This window comes from Moschus berezovskii, chromosome 13 (genome assembly GCF_049115385.1).
Source record: "Moschus berezovskii isolate FMDL1 chromosome 13, NW_MosBer_1.0, whole genome shotgun sequence".
In the NCBI taxonomy this organism is placed as follows: domain Eukaryota; kingdom Metazoa; phylum Chordata; class Mammalia; order Artiodactyla; family Moschidae; genus Moschus; species Moschus berezovskii.
In genome coordinates this window covers 1,729,766-1,749,332 of record NC_142472.1, presented here as the reverse complement: position 1 = coordinate 1,749,332, position 19,567 = coordinate 1,729,766, and the positions used below count along the sequence as shown (strand labels likewise).

The 19,567-nt window shown below is 54.4% G+C and overlaps 1 protein-coding gene across 1 annotated transcript; it reads right to left on the bottom strand.

Moving 5' to 3' along the window:
• Window positions 1-59: 59 nt before the first annotated feature.
• Window positions 60-16,679, bottom strand: SPACA7 (sperm acrosome associated 7). The gene is made up of 6 exons (XM_088842839.1): window positions 16,592-16,679; window positions 13,846-13,908; window positions 12,290-12,418; window positions 11,275-11,370; window positions 4,912-4,992; window positions 60-145 (listed from the first exon to the last, which is right to left on the bottom strand). The coding sequence occupies exons 1-6, from the start codon at window positions 16,677-16,679 to the stop codon at window positions 60-62; spliced, it is 543 nt and encodes a 180-aa protein (XP_088698965.1).
• Window positions 16,680-19,567: the final 2,888 nt, after the last annotated feature.

Here is a 19,567-nt window from a genome sequence, read left to right as displayed (position 1 = left end):
ACTCTGTCTTTCTTCCTAGTGGTGGGCTGAGTGGGCAGTCCCTCGGGTGGCCTGGTTTCTCAGTCCAGGCTTTCTCTCCGCTTGTGGTATTTGCCTCCCCTGAACAAATGTTTATACTTCTTTCTTCTTCTCATGAGCGAACTCCCTGTTTGGAAAGAGGAGATTTTCTTGAGAAATTCTAGGTGTTCCTGTGAGCCTGCATTTCAGACCCGCCCCCTATGGCTCACTCACCCGGGAGAGCCCGGGTTCATTGATGGGGCAGAGGGCTGCGGGGCCACGGCAGTGCTGGGTCCCCTCACCTGTGCTCCCTGACCCAGGACAAACGCCCTCCTGGGGTGCCAGCACTGTGGCCCTCCCACCGGTCCAGTCGCATGGGTACGTGTCAGACCCTGGGCTAAATGCTCAGCCAGTATCACCCCACTCGGCCCCCTGACCCCCAAGGAGACAGCTGCCCTGAAGACCCCACTCAGAGGACGAAGATGCTGAGCCTTCACGTGTGCTGTCCCTTGCCCAAGGTCACCCCAAGGTCACCCAGATCACTGGGAGCCCAAACGGGATTTGACCCAGGCCAGTTCAGTTCAGTTCAGTCATTCAGTCATGTTCGACTCTCTTGCGACCCCATGAACTGCAGCACGCCAGGCCTCCCTGTCCATCACCAACTCCCGGAGTTCACTCAAACTCATGTCCATCGAGTCAGTGATGCCATCCAGCCATCTCATTCTCCGTCGTCCCCTTCTCCTCCCGCCCCCAATCCTTCCCAGCATCAGAGTCTTTTCCAGTGAGTCAGCTCTTTGCATGAGGTGGCCAAAGTCTTGGAGTTTCAGCTTCAACATCAGTCCTTCCAATGAACACCCAGGACTGATCTCCTTTAGGATGAACTGGCTGAATCTCCTTGTAGTCCAAGGGACTCTCAAGAGTCTTCTCCAACACCACAGTTCAAAAGCATCAATTCTTTGGCGCTCAGCTTTCTTTATAGTCCAACTCTCACATCCATACATGACCACTGGAAAAACCATAGCCTTGACTAGACAGACCTTGTTGGCAAAGTAATGTTTCTGCTTTTGAATATGCCGTCTAAATTGGTCATAACTTTCCTTCCAAGGAGTAAGCGTCTTTTAATTTCATGGCTGCAATCACCATCTTCAGTGATTCTGGAGCCCAGAAAAATAAAGTCAGCCACTGTTTCCACTGTTTCCCCATCTATTTGCCATGAAGTAATGGGACCAGATGCCATGATCTTAGTTTCCTGAATGTTGAGCTTTAAGTCAACCTTTTCACTCTCCTCTTTCACTTTCATCAAGAGGCTTTTTAATTATTCTTCACTTTCTGCCATAAGGGTGGTGTCATCTGCATATCTGAGATTATTGATATTTCTCTTGGCAATCTTGATTCCAGCTTGTGCCTCCTCCAGCCCAGCATTCCTCATGATGTATTCTGCATATAAGTTAAATAAGCAGGGTGACAATATATAGCCTTGATGTACTCCTTTTCCTATTTGGAACCAATCTGTTGTTCCATGTCCAGTTCTAACTGTCGCTTCCTGACCTGCATACAGGTTTCTCAAGAGGCAGATCAGGTGGTCTGATATTCCCATCTCTTTCAGAATTTTCCACAGTTTATTGTGATCCACACAGTCAAAGACTTTGGCATAGTCAATAAAGCAGAAATAGATATTTTTCTGGAACTCTTTTGCTTTTTTGATGATACAGCAGATGTTGGCAAATTGATCTCTGGTTCCTCTGCCTTTTCTAAAACCAGCTTAAACATCTGGAAGTTCATGGTTCATGTATTGCTGAAGCCTGGCTTGGAGAATTTTAAGCATGACTTTACTAGCGTGTGAGATGAGTGCAATTGTGTGGTAGTTTGAGCTTTCTTTTGGATTGGAATGAAAACTGACCTTTTCCAGTCCTGTGGCCACTGCTGAGTTTTCCAAATTTGCTGGCATATTGAGTGTAGCACTTTCACAGCATCATCTTTCAGGATTTGAAATAGCTCAACTGGAATTCCATCACCTCCACTAGCTTTGTTCGTAGTGATGCTTCCTAAGGCCCACTTGACTTCACATTCCAGGATGTCTGACTCTAGGTGAGTGATCAGACCATCGTGATTATCTGGGTCATGAAGATCTTTTTGTACAGTTCTTTTGTGTATTCCTGCCACCTCTTCCTAATATCTTCTGCTTGTCTTAGGTCCCTACCATTTCTGTCCTTTATCGACCTCATCTTTGCATGAACTGTTCCCTTGGAATCTCTAATTTTCTTGAAGAGATCTCGAGTCTTTCCCATTCTATTGTTTCCCTCTATTTCTTTGCATTGATCACCAAGGAAGGCTTTCTTATCTCTCCTTGCTATTCTTTGGAACTCTACATTCAGATGTTTATATCTTTCCTTTCCTCCTTTACTTTTTGCTTCTCTTCTTTTCACAGCTATTTGTAAGGCCTCCTCAGACAGCCATTTTGCTTTTTTGCATTTCTTTTCCATGGGGATGGTCTTGGTCCCTGTCTCCTGTACAATGTCACGAACCTCCGTCCAGAGTTCATCAGGCATTCTATATATCAGATCTAGTCCCTTAAATCTGTTTCTCACTTCCACTGTATAATCATAAGGGATTTGATTTAGGTCATATCTGAATGGTCTAGTGGTTTTCCCTACTTTCTTCAATTTAAGTCTGAATCTGTCAATAAGGAGTTCATGATCTGAGCCACAGTCAGCTCCTGGTCTTGTTTTTGCTAACTGTATAGAGCTTCTCCATCTTTGGCTGCAAAGAATATAATCAATCTGATTTCGGTGTTGACCATCTGGTGATGTCCATGTGTAGAGCCTTCTCTTGTGTTGTTGGAAGAGGGTGTTTGGTATGACCAGTGCGTTCTCTTGGCAAAACTCTATTAGCCTTTGCCCTGCTTCATTCCGTGCTCCAAGGCCAAATTTGCCTGTTACTCCAGGTGTTTCTTGACCTCCTACTTTTGCATTCCAGTCCCCTATAATGAAAAGGACATCTTTTTTGGTTGTTAGTTCTAGAAGGTCTTGTAGGTCTTCATTGAACCGTTCAACTTCAGCTTCTTCAGTGTTACTGGTCAGGGTATAGACTTGGATTCCGTGATAGTGAATGGTTTGCCTTGGAAATGAACAGAGATCATTCTGTCGTTTTTGAGATTGCATCCAAGTACTGTATTTCAGACTCTCTTGTTGGCCGTGATGGCTACTCCATTTCTTCTAAGGGATTCCTGCCCACAGTAGTAGATATAATGGTCATCTGAGTTAAATTCACCCATTCCTGTACATCTTAGTTCGCTGATTCCTAGAATGTCGACGTTCACTTTTGTCATCTCCTGTTTGACCACTTCCAATTTGCCCTGATTCATGGACCCAATATTCCAGGTTCCTATGCAATATTACTCAGGTCAGGGAGCTTCAAATCCTGCATTCTTAGCTGCAGCTGAGCCCCAAGGGCTGGCAGCTGGACCGGGCCCTCAGGGCAGTGTCCAGCTCGGTTTCCCCAGAGAGATGGGGCGGGGGCAGAGGGGGACAGAGGCAGTCTGGCCTCCGAGTTTCCGGTGCGGGGCTGGGCGTTAGCCCTGTCGCCTCAGAGGGTGTCACAGATGCGGGACAGAGCCCCAGACCATGGGGCATGCTTGCTCGCACGGAAAGCAGGGAACGTGGATTTAGGGGAGGTTGTCAGCGAGCGAGGAGGGCATGAAGAACCAGTAACTTTGGGGGAACAAGAGGCCTCGGCCGAGGTCTGGGAGGAGCCTCCGGACCGGCTCTGGCACCCAAGGTCCAAGGCGGGAAGGCCCTGCCTCACCCTGAACCCCTGGGAGGTCCCAGTGCTGAACCTAGACCCCATCTCATGGGCGCTGAGCCAAGGACAGGACAGCAGTCTCGTTGCCGGTGGACAACTGGGCCTGGAAGAGCAGCGATGGGACGTGCAATTCCTGGTGGGGCTGTGTGTGCGCGTGCGCGCGGGCTCGGTGCCTTCAGGGGTGTCTGACACTTTGTGGCCCTATGGACTGTATAGCCCACCGGCTCCTCTGTTTATGACATTTTCCAGGCAAGAATTCTGGAGTGGGTGGCCATGCCCTCCTCCAGGGGATCTTTCCGACTCTGGGATCGAAACCACGTCTCCTGCATCTCCTGCTTTGCAGGATGATTATTACCACTGAGCCACTGGGGAATCCCTTCTGTGTGTGTGTTGGGGTCGGGGGGTAGGGGCCAGATAAATCCTGGGCACTGAGCCCAGCGCCTGGCGCAGGGCACGTGCTCGATCCACGTGAGATGAGGTTGAATGTGGGCGGGTGCATGGCGTGTGCATGGCGTGTGTGATGCTGCAGGAGTTGCCTGGAACCTTCAGCGTGGCGGCTAGGTCTGACTCAGAGAGGCCAGGAGGCTGCAAGGCCGGCCTGGCAGAGGCTCGGGGGTGTTCTGGAGAGTTCCAGGGACAAGGGTAGGACTAGAGGCAGAAGCGGAGGGGGACGGCGTGGGCGACTTAAGCAGCGAAGAGGCTGCGGCCCAGGAGGGGCAGGAGGCCGGCCCCCAGGGGGAGGCGCCTGCGGAGAGGGGCGTGTCTGCCCGGGGTGTGGGACCTCCCTGGCCTGGTCACAGGGACACAGGGGTGTGTGAAGCCCTCCTCCCCATCTCTCCTGGAAAAGAGGCTCGGCCTTGCTCAGTTCAGCCAAGAAGTGCGGGGAGCCTGCTGGTGGCCCCGTGACTCCTGGACTGTGGACTCGTGAGTGGGGCTCACAGCGTCCCCCCAGGATAGAGTCACATGCTTTTCCAGAGCTGCTCACGGCTCACGTGGGTCCCTGGAGTGGGTGAGATGCCTCCCTTCTCACCAGGGGGACAGCCCCAGCCCAAGGACAGACCCTCGATCCTCCACAGTCATCTATCGCCAAGGTGGCCCCCTGGTTCCCTTTACCTAGAGCTTTCCGGAGACTTTCAATGATTCTTTCCAGAGCCGCTAGGCTTTTAATCTGATAAAGTATTTCTTTGTCGGCATCTGTAGGAAACAGTAAGCACAGGGATCAGGATTTGATGCACAACTGTGGTTTAATTCCACAGTCTTTCTCCACAGTTGCTATCTATGCTGAAGGACTTCTTCTGACAACATGAAGATACGTGTGCATCGGTTATCCACCTCAGCATTGTTTGCAAAATGTTGGAAAGAAGCTGAATGCTCATGCAGAGAAGGGTGGTTGAATCAACTACATTATGGCCACACAGTGGATAACTATGCAGCTGTAGAAAAGAGAAACAATGAGGAAGCTTCCTACAAACGGACCTAGAGCGGTTTACAGTGTATGCTGCTAGCTTAAAAGGGGGGAAAGTGTGAAATATCTCCCGTGTGCTAGCTTTTGCGTAAGAAAGAAGAGGCGATGAGAAAACTTACACCATCATCCCTCAATAAAGTGGCTTAATACACACCGGATAAGAAGACAGGCACTATAATGGTATTATGCTAAGTGAAAGAAGTCAGACGGAGAAAGATAAATATTGTATGATCTCGTTTACATGTCGAACCTAAAAACAACAAAGCAGACATAACAAAATGAAGAGACTCGTCGATACAGAGGGCGAGGGAGGGAGTGCCAGAGGGAGGGGGCTGGCAAGACAGTTGAGGGGACTGAGAAGTGCAAACCTCCGGTTATACCGTAATTAAGCCTCGGGGCTGCAATAAACAGCAAAGGGATATGCATAGTAATACCGTAATAACTGTTTAGGGACAGATGGTTAATAGACTTATCCTGACGATCATTTCATAACATACGCAAATGTCAAGCCGCTATGCAGCACACTTGAAGCTAACATGATCTTGTGTGTCAACTGTATTATATTGGAAAAAAAAAAAGGATGTAAAACAATAAACAGAATAATCTTGTACCCAGAAAATGAGCATTTGCGTGTACTTGTTCCTTTGTGTCGAAGAAAACGCGGAAAGGACAAGCCAGAAAGTGGTGAGGCTGGTTGCGGCAGGAGGAAAGAGGGAGCAGGTGGAAAGAAGCAGGTAGGAATGTGTTTGAGGATCGAGGGTTAGACTCCTGGTGTTTGATGTTTTCTGTTAGAGCCAAGGTCATGTTTCACACAAGAGCTTCCCAGGTGGCTCAGTGGTAAAGAACCTGCCTGACAATGCAGGAGATGCGGGTTCCATCCCTGGGTCAGGAAGATCTCCTGGAGAAGGAGTGGCAACCCGCTTCAGGATTCTTGCCTGGGAAATCCCATGGACAGAGCCTGGTGGGCTACAGTCCACGGGGTCACGAAAGAATCAGACACAACTTAGTGACTAAACAACAACATGTTTCACACACTCCAAAATACATCAGTAAAATCAACTGTGATGGAGAGGTACCCAAAGTGGACTCTAAGCCCCAAATGGAATTATAGGTAAGAGAGCCCCGTGGAAGAGCAGGCTTCCCGGGTGGTAAAGAACACGCCTGTTAATGCAGGAGCTATAAGAGACGGGGGTTCGATTCCTGGGTCCGGAAGATCCCCTGGAGAAGGGTGTGGCAACCCACTCCAGTGTTCTTGCCTGGAGAATCCCATGGACAGAGGAGCCCAGCGGGCTACAGTCCGTGGGGTGGCAGAGTCAGACGCGACTGAGTGACTTCGCACAGAGCAGGCATTTATGGAAGGGTGTGGGAAGAAAAGAACTAATAAGGCGCTTTGGACAGCAGGACGCCACTATACATGGCAAGGCTGAGAACGAAAGGCTGGACATGACTCTGGTCTGACGGCAGCTCTGTTTTCCGCAGGGGTGGGTATCCACCCGGAAGTCTGCACCTGTTTCTTGGGATTCCAGAACTGGGCCAGGGGGTCCACCCGAGTGGCGTCTGGGAGTCGGGTTTCTCTCAGTGAAGAGGAGAGGAGGACTGGAGGGAAGGGATAGTTAGGGATTTTGGGAAGGTCATGTACACACTGCTCTATTTAGAATGGATAACCAGCAAACACCTACTGCATAGCACAGGGAACTCTGCTCAGTGTTATATGGCAGCCTGGATGGGAGTTTGGGGGGAATAGATACACGTCTATGTGTGGCTGAGTCCCTTTGCTGTCCCCCTCAAACGACCACAACCTTGTTCATCGCTTTGCTCCAGTATAAAATGTTTGTTTGCTCCAGTATAAAATGTTTGTTTGCTCCAGTATAAAATGTTTGCTCCAGTATAAAATGTCTTTGGTGTTAAAAAATAAAAAGAAATTATAAAGGCAAAAAAAAAGAGGCGGAGGCTCAGGTGAGCCCGAAGGTCAGGTGGGGTCAGTCTGAACTCATGGAGTCTGACATCTGAACAGGAAAGTGTAGAACAGATGGATCTGTACGCCCAGATCTTCCCGGCCCTGTCTGCGGGGAGGGCCTGGAAACAACGACAGGTCAGGAGCGGGGAACACGTGCAGCCCCAGATCTTGACATCCAACCACCGTCCTCCAGGAAGAGGAATCAGGGCTCCTTGGAGACGTGGGAGGTCCTGGGGCGGGGCCAGGGAAAGGGAGGGAGCGGCCTGGGGCTTCTTGTGTTGCCAGAAAGCTAGAAGGTGCTCCAAAGAGAGGACAGCACGCGGAGCTCCTAGGAACCAAGTCTGAGAGCCTGAGAAACTAAATATTCATGGTTTATTGCCCGCTATCTGTATCAGCTGTTAGTAAGTTCATAGAGATGTAAACACATAATGGAATAAACAATGAATAAAGGGAGGAGAAAAAAGCGTTCTTCCTTACAGTAGAATTCTAACCAATCCGTGTGGAAGGAATGATAGAAACAGGAACTGACCTTTTGGCAAATAGATGGGAGACAATGGAAACAGTGGCACTTTGATTTCTTCTGCTCCAAAGTCACTGCAGACGGTGCTGCAGCCATGGAATTAAAAGACACTTGCTCCTTGGGAGGAAAGCTATGACACACCTAGCCAGTGTGTTAAAAAGCAGAGACATCACTTTGCCAACATAGGTCCAAACTGTCAAAGCTATGGTTTTTCCAGTGGTCATGCATGGATGTGAGAGTTGGACCATAAAGAAGGCTGAGCACTGAAGAATTGACGCTTTTTGAACTGTGGTGTTGGAGAAGGCTCTTGAGAGTCCCTTGGACTGCAAGGAGATCCAACCAGTCCATCTTAAAGGAGATCAGTCCTAAATATTCATTGGAAGGACTGATGCTGAAGCTGAAACTCCAGTACTTTGGCCACCTGACCCGAAGTGCCAGCTCATTGGAAAAGACCCTGATGCTGGGAAAGATTGAGGGCGGGAGGAGAAGGGGAGGGCAGAGGACGGGTGTCTCTGGGAGATGGTGAAGGACAGGGAAGCCTGGTGTGCTGCGGTCCACGGGGTCTCCAACAGTTGAGAGTAGACAACGGAAACAGCGGTTACTTTTGAGGCAAGAAGCAAAGGACGCTCAATCAATAGGTGAGAATAAGATGAGAAAGAAAGAGAGGCATTTTCAGAATCGGAAAGCATCTCCCCACAAGATACTATTTCCACACGCAAAAACTTCTAACCAGACTGTGGAGAGATCAGGCATTCCCCACCTTAAACCAGCAATGAAGTAAACTTCCCTGACGAGGAGATATATTTGCATCGTGCCTTTCGCACTTTTGCCCCAAATGCACAACCTGAATTTAGCCATGGGAAAATGTGAGGCAAACTCAGATGGAAAGAGATTCTATGAGAGAACTAGCCCGCGCTGTCTTCAAGGCCGTGAAGGACAGGTCAGGAAACTTCCCAGTTTGGAAGAGACTAAAAGGGACATGAGGGCTGAATACCATGTGGAGTCCTGGGTGGGTCCTGGAGCCGGGGGAAAGAAAAACGGTGAGGTAATCGGCCAACTTGGAACCAGGTCTGTAGGTCACCTGACAGTGACGCGTTAGCAGGGCCGCCCTGGTTTTTGTGGTTGTGTTTGGGTTACGTGAGACGTCCACAGTGGGCAGTGCCATGGAAAGGGGGGACGGGAAGCTGTCTGTATTTCTGTTGCAAGTTTGTTTTGCATAAGTCCACAAAGATCTCACAGAGGAGATGGATTAAAGGCTTGCATCGTGCCCGTTTTGCCCGAGGTGGTGTTTCCCAGACACACCGCCATGTGTACACACACTCAGGGTTAGAGGCACGCACACGGCGGCAGCCCACTTCTGTTCATAAACAGCTGGAGACGGCCTGCCTGTGGCCAAGAGCCCGCGGCGAGGACGCGTCTGTTCAGAGGCACCGTCGCGGTCGCTGCTGAGGGCGACAGTCCTCTGCCCTCTTCACAACTTCTGTTCCTGCTCCGGCCAGGAGGCTCCTCCTGAGCCCGGGAGACCCCATCTGCACCCAAGTGCCACCGCCCAAGGCCGCCCTGCCCCTCTCGGAGCTGTCCCTTCGCGCTCCCAGGTGACCATGCTAAGGCTTTGGTTTCCTCTCGCAAACCGTCTGTGCCCTCTCTGCACCATCTAACGTCCTGCCCCGACGCCGGTTCCCCACAGACTTCTCCCAGAACAGCCGCGGTCCAAGCACCCAGCCCTCTGACGTGAGCGGGCGGACGAGGCCAGCATCTCAGAAGCACCCTCGCTGTGTCTGGAGGCTCCGCTGGGCGTCGCCCCCTGGAATTCGCGTGATGAGAGCGAGGGAGCTGGGGTCTGGGCCCCTCCCATGTGCGGGACTCGCCTGCCTCCTGTACGGGTCACTGCCCTTGCTCCAGGCCACCCTCAGCCTTGACTCTCACGGGACAGTGGCCATTGGTCAAGAAGCTGGGGGCCCAGACACACCCGCGGGCCACTGCTGGCTGCTGCTCCCGGGACATACCACAAGGGCAGCTGCCCCAGAGGTGGGGTCTCTGCACCCTGAGCCTGGGGCTCCTGGCCACCCCCAGCGGCATCCCGGGCTCTGGTTTCACGGGGCGGGGTGGTCATCTCAGGACAGGGGAGCGGCTTCTTCACCCGGGGACCTTGTGGCAGCACGCTCCCCGTCCCTCCCGGCCACCAGACTTCAGGTGAGCCTCCGATTGTCCCTGGGTCCCCTCCCAGGCCGGCCCTCACCCACCCGCCCTGCCCCAGACTCACAACTCACCTCTGCTTTCTCTTACCCACACGCGGCGGTCAGGAGCACACGCTTCCATGAACGGATCCACGGACTCTGAAGCCCCGGGACCCACAGGAACCTACCGTGGTGCCAGCCGCTCAGGGAGCCGCCCACGGGACGCCCCACCGGGCCCTCAGGTCAGTCTCAGGACAGAGGGGCGGCTCGAGACACGCACAGCGGGGGTGTGGTCCCCTCTGCGTCCGTTCACCACGCGGCCGGCTGGGGAATCTCGCGGTCCCTCTGAGGACCCCGGTGAGCCGGTGCCTCCTTGGACAGCGGACTCTCCCCGCCCGGTCCTTTCCGCCTCACCCCTGGCCCCCGACAGCCCCTCCAGGGACTCCCGTCTCGGGACAGTCAGCCCATCCTCCCCTCTTCAGTGACCGCGACGGGCGGAACGCAGGGAGCCTGTGCCCCCAGGCCAGTCCAGATCGTGCTCAGACCTTTCAGCACAGACTCGCCGCATAACCTCTCCTACCACGGGCCCGCAAGAAGACGTCCAGCTTTATTTATCTCATAACCACTGGGTGGTTTGCACAGTCAAGGAGTGGGCTGCGCCCAGAGGTCTTAGAAGGGACTAGACTCCTGTTACTGCTCCAGCTTCCAAACCCAGAGGCTGGGTCCCGGGAGAGACCGGAGATCAGGGACAGAATGAAACCTGAGTTCCTGGCTCTGCTGCAGAGAAGCTCAGTGGGGCCCTGGAGTGAGTATTTGAGTCAGCTCCCATCCCCCAGGACCTGGTCTCGCTTCTAGGGCTCAGATCGGGGCACACAGGGAGCCACGAGAGCTGTGCAATGCCTCCTTTCTTGTGCTTGGCCTCTAGGCTAAAGGGCTGCTCTGTGACCCAGAATGATGCTGGCTCTGCAGCCTCGGAGAGCTCACTGCTCTTCATCCCACTTCCTGGGGATTCCCCTCTCGGACACTGGGCTCTCCCGGCCCCACTTGCCCCGGGGAAGGAGCGGTGACTGCAGTGGAATTGCGCGGGCAGGGGGTGGGGCAGCGCCAGGACGCCCTCCCCTGCTGGGGTGGCCACCTGCCTGCAGGACAGCAGGACTGTGTGCTCCTTAGACCCATGGGCAGGAGGTGGGCCTGGGGCCCACCAGTCCCCACAGGCGGGGACCCACCTGACCTGACCCGGGGCAGTGGCCTCACTCTCCGACCAGGCTGTTTGTCCGGGGAAGGAGGCATCTCTGTCTGCAGTCTCTAGTCCTCCCACCATGGCTGAGCTCGGGCGGGGCCCGCCGGGTGCGTTTACCGTTAAAGAAGAGTTTGTCATCCTTGGCAGAGAGCTGACTTTCATGTTGCAACTTCTTATTAGTGCTGGCCTGATAATTCATTTTAATACGGGCTTCTTTGATGAAGAGCATGGAAAAAATGAGGGAAAGTGTGAATGCAGGGATGCGCTGACCCACACTGAGCTTTGGAACTTGAGGCAGGGACGCTAACACACTTTCCAGCTTCTCCTGACAACGTGCTCTGGTGAGTCAACACGCACAGGCGGGCATTCTCTGACCTCTGCGAACCCAGCCGTTTGGCGAATGTTCCAAGAGCTAATCCCAGGAACTGGCATTGATGTCTGGATGCAGAATTTCAAGAAAGCGCTGACCTTCCCTGCTGCTGAACCTTTCCATGCTCTGTTGCAGATTTCAGACACACGGCTCTTACCATCGTTGAGGTACTGTTTGGACCTCAGCGTGCTATTTCCCTTTTCTGTGTGTGTTTGGACTATGCTAGCTGCAAACTCTGGGAGATGGTGAAGCCTGGCGTGCTGCAGTCCATGGGGTCACAAGAGTCGGACACGACTGAGCGACTGAACAACAGCACAGCTGCACTTGGGGAAAGCACGCTGTTTCGTTCGCTACCAGCTCTGTGGCCGGGGCCAGTCCTTTCAGACCCCAGTTTTGTCCCCTGTCAGCTGGGGTCAAGTCCCCGCCCCTGCTCTCAGGAGGCTTAGGGGAGCGTCACATTCACAGGGTAGTCGGAAGCTCCGACCTGCATGCATCCTGGGGTCCTGCAGCGGCTAAACCCCACAGGCACCAGGCCTCTCCTGCACGTGCCCCCGGAGACCACCCAGATACAGGTGCTTGCCTCTGCCTGTCTGGGTTTGACCTTCCCACCTCGGGAAGATTACGGAAAATATGGGACTATCTCCATCTGCTTGTGCCCCAGGAGTAGCTGATCTCAAAGATGCTGCCAAGATGGGACTGTGCGTACACACCGCAGACCTCCAGGAATACGGGCAGTTAAGGCTTGAAAAGGTGTATACTTGCTTTTTTTCTTTGTCGGAGTCGCTGTTAATGTTGTTGAGGTTGCTATTGTTGTCAATGTTGGTAGTGGTTTCTGTGCTTCAAAAAATGATGACCTATTTGACTCCATCATCTCCTGGACTAGAATTTCATCTTGGGAAAAGCACAGGACACGTGTTAAACCCTTCTGCTCTACGCGGCCCTAAGGCAGTCGGTGAAAGCAGGACTGGACTCAAGCATATGGGGAGACGGACTTGGTTTCTAAAAATCTTGCCCAGGGGCAGGGAGACCACTGCCTCCCTAAGTAACTTCTGGAAACCTGAGCTCATCCGGGTACCTGGACACGCCCCCTGGAGGTAAGATGCTGGAAACCTGACCCTGCGTGGTTATGATTCTCCTTCTGCCCCAGGGGCCGCTCTGTCCCCTCTGAGACACCCTACCTGTGTGATCTGCACCCCGGCAGGCAGGCAGGGAGGCAGACAAAGCGTCTTTCCTGATTTCTACCCAAGGCGGCCTGCTTCCTGCCTGCGCCTCCCCGCGCCCGCCCAGGGAGCATCTGACGTGGGCCCTGGACTTGGTGTCCGGCAGCCCTGGACCACACCTGGCTCTGTGCTCACCGGACGTCCTCTGACACAAGTGTCTCTCGGGCCTCGGGCTTCCTTGTCTATATGATGGGGTCTGTGCTTATCTCATCAGGATTTGTTTGAGGTTCAAACAAAGCTGTGCATGTAGGACACGGTTAACACAGTCAGGGACTGGTGTGGGGGCCACATGAACACACGTCAGTGCTGAGCCCCAGCTTCAAACCCCGCGGCCAAGCTGACCAGCCTGTCCACGCGCTGGGTTTGTGCTGACTCCCGCCCAGCGGGGTGACCAACCCACCCCGGTTTGCCCTGCTTTTCCTGTTTTATCAAGAAAGTCCCACATCCCAGGAGCCCCTCGGTCCCAGCAAGGAGGCCGGCTGGTCCCCCAGTTCTAACTCACATGGAGACACATGGAAACGTCCACACCTGTGGGCGTCATACACGTAATTGTCTCTGGAAAAAATTCCAGGTAGCGATGAGCCCAGCAGCTGTGCAAGGTGAGAAATGCCTGTGCTTTAAAACCTCGTGTATTTTCTAATTTAAACTTTCCTTTTTGAGAAATGGGATGTTGAACATGCAAACGGACGATGACCAGACCTGCATCACACGAAGAGAACTCTGACCTCCGTGTGAGCGCCCGCGGGGCAGCCGGCGGCCTCTGGACGTCACGCCTGCAGGACGCTGACCGCTGCCCCCGCAACAATCCCGGAGACCAGACACCCGCCACGGGCACCGTCAGACCCTTCAGGACAGCGTGAGTCACAGCTGCTCCTTGACCCGGTGGGGCAGGGTCCTCCCCAAGTGGGCACCTGACCCCGGCCCCGGGTCTAACCAGCAGCCCTGCTCAGTGGCGTCCCCGATCACCCCTCCCGTCTGGCGGGGCCTCAGACCCGGCCACCTCCCCCGCCTGTGCGGCTTGCACCAGGGTATCTGGGCGACGACCCCCAGCCCCCCACCCCGCCCAGACGTGGCCTTTGAGAGGAGGAGGTTCCTTACCAAATATTGTAGCCATATCGTCATCCAGATTACTTAAATTTGCTGGCATTTCAGTGCTTGAAGCTACAGGGGAAATAAAAACCCTAGTAGGTTAACAATGTTTCTCGAACTGGCACCGACTTCTCTCCAAATAGGTTTGTTTTGTGGGCCCACCAGCCTGCTCGAGGGGAGGGAGCCCTGCACAGGATCTGGGGACTCAGGGCTCGTCTGGAAGGAGGTTGGAGGGTGATGACGGGTGGCCCTGCTCTGGGAACCAACCCTCTTCCTGGGCAAGCTCACTGGCGCCGCCCTCAGGGAGGGTAAGAAGGGGCACACACGTTCTCCTGTGTAAAACACACTCTCCTCCCCGATGACTGGTTCCAGCCGCGAGCCTGTCTGGGCCTGAGGGAGTGGCGTGGAGGAAGGGAGACGGTCATGGTCGCCTGCCCTCTGCCCCTCTGGTTGGGGACCTGAGAGCCCGGCCCCTGCATCTCCTCATCTGTAAACAGCGACCCCGGGGGGCTCAGTCCCCGGGGGCTGGCCTCTGGAAGCCAGTCCTCCGTGGGGCCCTGGACCCCTGGCTCCACCTTCCTGGCCTCGCTGACCTGAATCAGCCAGGCGGGGCCGGGCGGGGTGCAGAGACCCTGAGCACCAGTCCCCACTGCACCCCAGGGTGCCTCCCACTCTTCTCAGAGCTGGTGTCGGGGTCCACGTCCTCCACTCAAGGTCAAGATCAGCCCCATCCTTCAGCCCCAGGGGGACCAGAGAGCGGACGTTTGCCCCCCAGGCCAGGGACCCCACCCCCAGGAGACCAGAGAGAAGACGGCCGCCCCCAGGAGCCCGGGCAAGGCCACCTGCCCATTGCTGCACACAGAGCGTTCAGGTGGTGTCTGCAGGCGTTCAAGTTTCAGCACTAAACCAGTGACAACGCGGATTTTGAAATGGTTTTAATGACGGACAATCTGCATAGCAATCGCTCATCTGGCGCACGCGGGCTCAGAACAATGCAGGGAAACTGCACAGAAAGGTCTGTGCTGTGATGACAATCGCTTCCCAGTGTGCTGACCTCCGTCGGCGCCGCAAACAAAAGTACAGTCCTCTTCGGAGGCGACGTTAGCGAGTCATTACGGACGGGCACAGCTGCTCCTGCAAGCGCTTTGTTAAAAATATTCTCCTCATTTCGCGTCTGTCCCTAATTATAATGGAGCCATTGTGCAAGCCCGCCCGCGCGTGTGTGCAGAGAAATATTGATGTTTGTGACATCCGCCCGGCCCGTGCAGCACGCTGTCAAGTGTGGCTGCCTGTCCGCCTGCATCTCCTCCCACCGTCCAGGGTCCACCGGGCCTGTGCCCGCGCGGGACGCCGCCGCTTGCTCCGTGTTTGCACAGTGCGCGTCCTGGCCCCGGCACGGGCTCGCCGCGGAGTGCTGCGGGTGTGCTCTGCTCCATCGGGGAAGTCAGGACGGTGACCTCGGCCCTCCTGGGGTCCAGGGCCACTCCCTTCCCTGCCTCGGGGTCAGGCCGGCCTGGTGGCCGCCGAGGCTGGAGGCCGAGAGCAGAGACCACGGCCCGGGACCGGCCTGAGCTGCCCTCGGGGTCGCCGCGGACGCTCTGTTGGGACGAGGAGCCGGTCGGGCTCAGGGCTGCGTCGGGAGACTCGGGTCAGTCCCGGCGGGAGCCATTCCCGCGGGCGCCGGGGCGGAGAGTCAGAAAGGAGCGGCAGCGGGGAGCCAGCGCGGGGTGAGCCCCGTCCCGCCCGTCACAGACCCCGCGCCCCGGCACCCAGAGGATGCCTTCTTGCAGGCGCCTCAAAACTCGGTGTCCTGAGGAAAGACCACTGGGAACGCCAGCTTCCTCACGGTGAGGTCAGGCCGGGGACCCCCTGCCCTCCCGCCCAGACCCGGAGCGGGCTGGGCCTCCCCGGTCACTCGGGGCCGGGCCGAGGCCGCGTCCTTCTCGGGGGAGCCGCCCGAGCCCCGTGGGGGCCTCCAGGGCCGCTCGTCCACTGGGTGCCGGACAGGGGGCCTGGCAGGGCCTCGTTCCTTGGGCTTGTCTCTTGAGGAGGCTGGGAGGGGGCCTGGGCTCAGGTCTCCCGGCAGAAAAGCAGGGTCACGGGGGACCACGCCCCCCGCACTCCTCGGGCAGCGAGTCACATCCCAGGAGGGGGCCGTCCACTGTCGCCTTCCTCCACCCAGGGGTTGGCATGCAGCGGCCGGAGCCCAGCGGGCCCTCCTGGGTGGGATTCGAACCTGCCGCCCATGAAGGACGTTGAGACCCAGGGGGAGGTTTGGGCGTGGGCCAGGATTGGCCCTGCTCAGGCGTTTTCTTCATTTTACTAGTGCTTCAGTGACGCTGAAGGCACGTAAAAGAAGAATGCCCTTCTCTTAGCAAGACGCGTTTGCAGGAGGTCGTAAGATAGTTCGGGCGATGCTGAAATGCTCCAATAACCACAGAAGAGTGTGTTTGTGCAAAAGAAGATGGCAACCTGTGTGCGACTGAAGCCAGGGAACGGAGCTTCTCTCCACGGCGCCTCTACTTCTGGGTAAGCCAGAAATTTCCACCATAAAAGCTAAAGTGTATAATGCATGCTACTCTCCCATCCGAAAAACTCTTCGAATATAGGATAGCTGTGCAGCTTGCTCCATCCTCCAGGAATAAGTGGTAAATCTGGGGAGGCACGCAGGGGAAGGGCCTGGGAGAACCCTGTGCCCCCGGACTCACCCAAGGCCCCCGTTTCCTCCCGGCCTCAACCGCCCCCGAAGCTGTACCTGAGGTCACGTTGATCGGCCGGAGCTCGGCTCCCTGCCCGCAGTAGAGCAGCAGGATCAGGAGGGTGACTCCCGTGGTGGCCGCCATGCTCCTCCAGCAGGAGGACCCGCTCCTGAAGGCCCCTCAGCTTCTCTTGCCTCTGTCTCCAGGACACAGCGGAATGCCCAGGGTGTGTGACATCACGACAGGAGGGGAGCCGGGTCCTGCCCGTGTGTGGGGGGCAGAGAGAATCGTACACGGGGTCTGTAGCAGGCAAGGGGGTGGGGGGCGGCTGGGGTCTCCACGCAGAACTGTGTCCTGTTCTGGCTCCTTCTTCAGTCCTGGAGACCCGCTGGCTGTTTCCTCAGCTCACCTGGCAGCTGCTGGAAATGCAGAGCTCAGGAGCAGCTCAGATCTCCTCCTGAGTCAGAACCTACATTTTCGCAGATGCCCGGGAGACACACATGTGCAGTGAGTTCGGACTACAGGGTACGGTTTTCAGTGGTGGCTCAGTGGAAAATAATCTGCCTGCCAACGGAAGAGACGCAAGAGACCCGGATTTGATCCCTGAGTTGGGAAGATCCCCTGCAGTAAGAAATGGCAACCCACTCCAGTATTCTTACCTGGAGAATCCCATGGACAGTGGAGCCTGGTGGGCTAGAGTCCATGGGGTCGCAGAGTCGGATACAACTCTCAGTCAGACACGACTGAGAGGCTGAGCGCACACTGGCTCTTCTAGGGGAGGAGAAAGTTTTCTTCTACCCGTTTAGGGTTCCTGAGTGGGTCTGAAAGTTACACTGACAAAGACAGACACCAGGAGAAAAGCATACACGTTGATTTAATAAGTTTTACGTGAAATGGAAACCTTCATAAGGGAATGAAGGTCTGAGGAAACGGTTGGATGCACTTGAGGGCTTTCATACTGGCTCTGATGAGAATGGACAGTCCTGGAGGAATGTGGTTGATCAAGCAGCAGGAGGTAAGTGTTGAGAACAGGGCCTGTTGGTTGGGATTTTTTTAACCTTTTTATTGTATCAGAGTATAGCCAATTAGCAGTGATGTGACAGTTTCAGGTGAACAGCAAAGAGACTCAGCTGCACATAGGCATGAATCCGTTTTCCCCCAAACTCCCCTCCCATCCAGGCTGCCACATAACACCAAGCAGAGTTCCCTGAGCTGCACAGTAGGTCCTTGTTGGTTATCTATTTTAATTTAAAAAAATTTTTATTTTGTATTATAGCCAGTTAACCAAAATCACTGCAGATGCTGATTGTAGCCATGAAACTAAAAGATGCTTACTCCTTGGAAGGAAAGTTATGACCAACCTTGATAGTATATTAAAAAGCAGAGACATTACTTTGCCAACAAAGGTCCATCTAGTCAAGGCTATGGTTTTTCCCGTGGTCATGTATGGGTGTGAGAGCTGGACTGTGAAGAAAGCTGATCGCCGAAGAATTGATGCTTTTGAACTGTGGTGTTGGAGAAGACTCTTGAGAGTCCCTCGTACCGCAAGGAGATCCAACCAGTCCATTCTAAGAGAGATCGATTCTGGGTGCTCATTGGAAGGACTGATGCTAAAGCTGAAACTGCAATACTTTGGCCACCTCATGCGACAAGTTGACTCACTGGAAAAGACTCTGATGCTGGGAAGGATTGGGGGCGGGAGGAGAAGGGGACGACGGAGAATGAGATGGCTGGATGGCATCACCGACTCTGTGGACATGAGTCTAAGTGAACTCCGGGAGTTGGTGATGGACAGGGAGGCCTGGCGTGCTGTGATTCATGGGGTCGCGGAGAGTCGGACATGACTGAGCGACTGAACTGAACTGAACAATGTTAATCATACTGGCGCTTAATAATGTTAATTGTGGCTGGTGAACAGCGTTTTGACAGTCTCAGGCAGACAGCAGAGGGGCTCAGCTGCACACACAGACTCTTGAGTGCGCTGTCCCCCACACCGTCTTCCCATGACACACAAGGGAGCAAAGCCCCTTGAGCTGCTGGCAGGTCCGTGTCAACCTGGGATTCTTCTTGGCACACATTTGTCTGCAGAGACGAGGCTGCTCCTTTCTTCCAGGTGTGGGGTGGGTTCCAGGGAAGGAGGGTGGAGGCAAGGTCAGAAGACCTTCCCGTTTCTGCCTCCTCAAGTCGTTCAGTGTAAGGAGTGGTCCTGGGTTTCAGAACAGGTTTTCCTGCAACCCATTATTCTCCTGTCTGAAACTTTCCCAGGGAGACTCACAGTCCAGAATAAACTGACCTCTACAGGGTGGCCCAGGCTCTTAGCCCTGCACCTGTCTATGGAAACAAGCTGAACCGAAAAGGATTTCTCGCTGGTCCTGTAGGGTGCCTGGCCATACGTGGCCCACCAGGAGCACATGGTGAGGTCGTGGGTGGAAAGATAGTGTGGGTGAACCTGGGGCTCTGCCCTCATCGGGTCCAAGGGTGGAGTGTCTGGGGTTTCATGAGCACGCTCTTCATAGGTGGCTTGAAACACAGGAGTGGGAATTTGACCACGGATGGGAGGAGTGGGCCACTCAAATGGCCAGCTATCCAGTTCACCCAGGACTTCCTGATGGGGAGTTTGGTGGGGGGGGGCAGCCTGGCCCTTCCCCAGGGCTAGTAACTAAGTCACATAGCTGGGAATACGTTTGTTTGAGATGGATGTCTTCGAAGCTGATGCTGTGGCAATCAAAACCTCCATGTCAAGCACTTAGGTTGCAATCAAAAACTTAATGTCAGTACAACAATCTACATTCTCCAATACCACATCCAGTCAAAGCTTTGTTGTATAACCAAAGTTTCCCACCGTGTCCTGCTTTAAGGAGAACAGATTCTTATTGGACTCATGGGAATAACCGGATTTCCACAAAGATAAGAATACTCAGGAAGAGTTTTCCAGTCCTGGAGAAGTCAGGGAGAAAGATAAGTGATTCAGTTTTGTGTGCAAAGGTATAACTCAGCAACTTGCTCTGACTTATAGGTATCTTATGGCTTCC